Genomic DNA, 745 nt, shown 5'->3' with positions numbered 1-745 from the left:
CCCCCCCCCCCCCCCCCCCCCAGTAAGCCCCACTGTTTTGACCCCAGTTCTTGTGGCATTTAAGGTGGCATTTCCCAACATGCTGCCTCCCTCACTTCAGCCCACAGTGAATCACGTTTCTAGGAATGAACGTGCTGAGCAGCAGGTGGTGTTGCTGTGGTTGAAAACACGTAATAGGGCATGTTGGCAGGGGATAACATTCAACCCACAAGGAAGAATCAACTTCAGGAAGTTGTATAATGGGATCTCAAGTGTTTGCCTCAAGAGAACATTAGGAAATTATACAGCAGCATCCAAGACATCCCTTCCATCAATGCCGCATGGAGACCCTTTCCCATTTCAGCATTGTTCAACTTCATTCACTCTGGCTCTCACTTGAGTGCAATTCAGCATTCATCCAGCCTGTAGCCAGGCTCCACGTCCCCAGGTGGTGCTGCATGGTTGCCTTACCACATAGAACTCAGTTCCCTGGTGAGAGCTCAGTACTGCAGCTCCCCTCATTATGGATTTTCAGTCCTGGGAAGGAGGTTTCTGGGCAGCTCCAGCAAACAGGCTTTCATCTCTTTCAGTTCCTGGACCTGGGCACTCCCAGAGCCACAGTGCACCGATAAAACCTCCTCTGCTCTTTGAATTGTGCTCAGAGCTTCTGACACTGCAAACCTGAATTTGGAGAAGGAAGGAGAGCATGATACACTCAATTAAACCATTCACTCAATCTCCTTCACCATTCCCCCCCCCCCCCCCC

The 745-nt window shown here is 50.9% G+C and overlaps 1 protein-coding gene across 1 annotated transcript in view; it reads right to left on the bottom strand.

The window, feature by feature from the left end:
• Window positions 1–218: 218 nt before the first annotated feature.
• Window positions 219–745, bottom strand: part of SMYD4 (SET and MYND domain containing 4) — a 7,732-nt gene continuing 7,205 nt past the window's right edge. Inside the window, exon 10 of the mRNA XM_019511285.1 lies at window positions 219–660. Coding sequence (XP_019366830.1) covers window positions 501–660 — 160 coding nt within the window. The 3' untranslated portion in view covers window positions 219–500. The remainder of the gene's footprint in view (window positions 661–745) is intronic.

Source organism: Gavialis gangeticus, unplaced genomic scaffold, assembly GCF_001723915.1.
Source record: "Gavialis gangeticus isolate Ggan-Ray unplaced genomic scaffold, GavGan_comp1, whole genome shotgun sequence".
Lineage (NCBI taxonomy): Eukaryota > Metazoa > Chordata > Crocodylia > Gavialidae > Gavialis > Gavialis gangeticus.
The sequence above is the reverse complement of the archived record's forward strand: the minus strand, read 5'-3'. Positions and strand labels throughout refer to the sequence as shown.